This window comes from Juglans microcarpa x Juglans regia, chromosome 5S, assembly GCF_004785595.1.
Source record: "Juglans microcarpa x Juglans regia isolate MS1-56 chromosome 5S, Jm3101_v1.0, whole genome shotgun sequence".
Lineage (NCBI taxonomy): Eukaryota > Viridiplantae > Streptophyta > Magnoliopsida > Fagales > Juglandaceae > Juglans > Juglans microcarpa x Juglans regia.
In genome coordinates, this window is record NC_054603.1 from 4,433,976 (window position 1) to 4,438,320 (window position 4,345).

Below are 4,345 nucleotides of genomic sequence, written 5' to 3' on the forward strand. Positions count from 1 at the left end.
ATATAGCTGTACTCTCAATTCTTGTAATCAATGCTAAAATGAATACTGATATCCAATTCGGAGACATTATTTTTAGGTATTAATGAGCATTGTACGAAGTGCAGGAGAGAGAGAGAGAGAGAGAGAGAGAGAGAGAGAGAGAGAGAGGGGGGGGGGGGGTGTTGTTCATATGAATCATATCAATTTTAAAAGCAGCTTTGGGCTAGCTGTCAAAGAAAGGAGTAGAAGAATGGGCAAGAAATCTTGAACCTTTTGTTGTCATTGGGAATGAGGGAAAGGTGCCAAGAGCGCAGCAGGCAGTCATTCTATGTGCTTGTGTTTAGAAAGCTCTTGTATTTTCATACCATTTTGTGCTGTGTACCAAACTACCACTGTGGTCTACGCGGCATTCAGTTTATGGATCTGAGGTAGATCTATAAGGAGGGTGATGAATAGAAAAGGAACCCACCATTGGATATGTTGGATCTGTGCTAAAGATTGTTCCTTGTTGCTGAGTTTTACACTCTCAAGCTAGGTTGAGCGCATGATCTCTTGTAACTTTAAATGGAGAAGTGTGACTTTTAATTCTCTTGGGGCGTTGGAGAGGACAAAATTGGGGTGTGGGGGTATAGGATAAAGAAATAAATCCATTGCTCTTGATGGCCAGACTGGTACCATTGCAGCCACAAGTGGATGAGATTTTTGAATGGGTCCCATTCAATTGAGCAACCCACAAGTTGAGTTGTAGAGTCAATACCCTTTGATACAAGGCTTTGAATTGCTGTAAAAAGCAATCATGAAAAGGTTGTTCTTTAATTGAATCAAACGCTGTTTTAAGTCTGCTTTTTGACTCGAAAAGAGACTGAAACTGTAGTGAATGGGGACAATAGAAAAGGAAAGCGGAGAGGAAGTGGGTCTTGTGATGATGAAAGGAAAGAAAAGAGAAACGGCAGTGATGAGAATGGGAAAGCCATAAAACATGGCGTGGGAGTGGCCTCCTTGTGTTTGTTGTCTCTGTTTCTTTCCTGTGGGTCTGATTTCGTAGAATTTTGCAGTCTATGGTTGGTTGGTGGTTCATTAATTTACAACTTTGAATTGTCCATGTGCACTGCTTGTAAAACTCTCTGGCATTTCCTTACTCTTTGCTCTCTATCATCACTCTTCTCCATCAACATCGCATCCAGATCAGCCGACCAATTGTTGACTATGCATCAACAATAATGATCATCGGTGTGCACGTGGAGGTGACCAAGTACAATTATTTGCCAAACGTCTGTCATCTCTTCGTTAAAAAAATTTAAACACGGACAAATTTCAGAGTGTAGATTTGGTCTTTTTTAAGCCCCCCCGAGTCCGCAGGAGTCTTTCTTCTTCAAGTGCCCTTTTTTCTCTCCTGTTTGTCCGTCTGCCATTCAAAATGAAGAAATACATCGCTCTTGATTAAGGGGGAAGCACGAAGTGTTGGTGGAGGATGGTTGATGGAAGAGAAAGTCATTGCACTAAGTGCCTTTGCCTATGGCTGTGGTGTAAAGAAATCATACAAAAGTACCGCTCCCACTAAAAAAGAGTGAAAAGAGAGGAAAAAACAACTCTTTGCGATAGAAAACTTGCAAATTTCAAGCCTCTTTTAAGGATTCGTATATTCTACGCATGTCTTTTTATGTCGGCTTTTTCGTTCTGAGACTACAAGTTCAGGACCACGGTTGCGTGGCATATTGAAGTCTGCCTGCAAAATACCTCTATTCAGATCAGAAACACAATGACTGACTTAACTGGATCATGGCCATTGATAACCTGACCTAAAAGGGACTCTTTATTCTTTTGAGTAGGACACCTATAATCTGAGTTTATACATTTGATATGGACCCAAGTTATGAATTATTAAAATTATTGATTAGATTAGGGTTCTCTAGAGTTTTAAGGTTCCAGAAATAATTCTAACCAAAGTTTTTAAATTAAAAGGATTGTAATTTTACCACTTTTCATCATTTGGCACTTCTAACAGATTATAATGTAAAATGTCAAATTGATAACCAGAGTTGGGTAAATGTTAAAGTGTATATATTTTAACCATTTAAACGGGCTCAAAAACTACTACGTCCCTTGCACTGCTGACTGCAGAGTGAGGTGGCTGGGCCGCAAAGTTCGAAACCAACATGGAATGCTAGTGCTAGGTCCGTCACATATTTGATGTGTGCGTGTCAAGCACCTCGCATTACAATTCTGGCCCATCAACAGCTAATTGGGCAAAGAAATTTTTAATATTCAAAATAGCACGCGAGATATAACCCAAGGAGACGACGGATCCAGCAAGCTGTACTCCAGAACAGATAGACCAAATGAGGTAGAAAGTCTTGCGTTACCACTAAAGACACTAACAATGTACGTACACGGCTAGCTTGGATCGCATCGAAGGAATTCATATCCATTTAGGCCCGGGGAGGATTAATGTTTGGCTCCAAAACGTCCATGATCATCGTATCTTGCGTTGAAGAACAGCATCTTTAATGTGTGTGTATATATATATATATATATATATATATATATATATATATATATAGGGTGTCTAGCTAAGGTTTTGTCATCGATTGGACTTTTCGTATTTCAACTGAAATTCAGCATGCAATTAATATTTATCGATCGCCTTTTGGCTTTGCAAATTTAAAAACAAATTAAAACGCCTTTTAACTTTTAAGGCAACCCACGGCCTGATTTAAGGCCATTAATTAGGGCCAGTAGTACTACTAGATCTTTATGATCTACAGAAATTAGTACACAACGGGAAATATAACAGTTTATACACAAAGAATATTATCGTGATGAATCTTCAATGAATATGCTGCATGCGCGCATATATGGTTGCGGAAAGAGCCAAGGGTGGAAGAAAAACTGCTGTAAAAAACCTAGCTAGCTAGCTAATTCAAGCTGCCTCAATTCGTTAATATTATTCAAATCACACCATACGTACGTTCTGACCTTTTTTATAAATAATTTCCTCCGTCCGTATGATACACACACATATATATATATATAAGAAAAGCAAGGTGAAAGAGGAAAATGAATTGAAGGAGGAGATTGCAGAAGCAATTCAGGAAAGAAACCCTTTTTGCACCCACCTCTCTCAAGTCACGTAGATACATAATTAAAATAGCACATACAGATGATCATGAACCAAAACATATATAAGAAAATTATGAAAAAGAAGGATAATTTACCAATATTAGAGTTTTTATACGTAGTAAATCTTATCGACGATCGTCAGCTTTTCTGATCTCTCTTTCGTGCATGCTTGCAGTTTATTATATTCTTCGATCTTCTTCTTTTTGATCAATCAGTGATCCTGGCACAATGTGTAATGGCGTTGCAATTGCGCTTATAAGGATTAGCCCTTTTCCTCTTTTGACAGTTGTAGTAGGAGTTGCCGCGGCGGCCGCATGGAACCGAGTTGGCCTTCAGAGCTCCATAGCTGATGTACTTCCTGCGCTGCGCAAGATCTCGGCCATGATGAGAATCCAACAGCATCTCATTCTCCTCGCCAATGCAGTCACCCACTACGCCATTGCATGAGCCTGTGCCAACTTTGTTGATACCCCAGCCGTCGGGCGCATGGACTGTAGACGACTCGGCCACCACGGCCAAGGCAAGGAGGAGGAATATTAGCCAAGGCTTATATTCCATTTTCAGGTACGTATTGCGGAAAGAAATGGTGTTGTGAGCTTTGTAGCTAGGGGAGAGAGAGAGAGAGAGAGGTTGTAGGCGATTGATGTCTGGTCTCTGCCCTTCCTGTAAGAGAAGGGGAAGACGAGGATATAGATACAAAAAAATGTGGGAGGGTTGTAAGGTTAGCTGAATAAAAGAGGGAGAATTTCTTGGTATCGGAGGGTGAGATTTATGGCTATGTTATTTCTGTGATTTAACGCAATTTCGGGTGCCCGTTTCTTGTGCCTTGTTTTTCTGTTTTCTGGTTTTGGTGTTTATAAATAGTTATGGCTCTTTAATTTTGTTGGAATGGATGGATCATGGATCGACATATGTTTAATATATATATATATATATATATATATATATATATATATACATACATACATACATAGCTTTGCTAAAGAATAGAGGCCAACTATTCTTACAACTATCACTGCCTCTATTTAGAATGTAGAAAAAACTGATCTTTCTCCTTCAGGTTTCCTATTTTATGGCCATTTAACGCCACATACGGAGGTTTAGCAAAGAACTGTACGTGAAACAACAGCAAGATCGTCGGCCTATTTTATACAACTTCGACGAGCTGGTAATTGTAATTGCCCGATAGAAATTTACCGGTGAAATTTTTATTGACTTTAAAAACCTCAAGAAAATCTCATGAGTT

General features: G+C 39.3%; 1 protein-coding gene across 1 annotated transcript; it reads right to left on the minus strand.

The window, feature by feature from the left end:
* Positions 1 to 3,189: 3,189 nt before the first annotated feature.
* Positions 3,190 to 4,000, minus strand: LOC121266828 (protein RALF-like 19). Its single transcript, XM_041170655.1, has one exon. It carries the CDS (start codon positions 3,655 to 3,657, stop codon positions 3,307 to 3,309), a length of 351 nt encoding a protein of 116 aa, XP_041026589.1. The 5' UTR covers positions 3,658 to 4,000; the 3' UTR covers positions 3,190 to 3,306.
* Between the last annotated feature and the right edge of the window lie 345 nt (positions 4,001 to 4,345).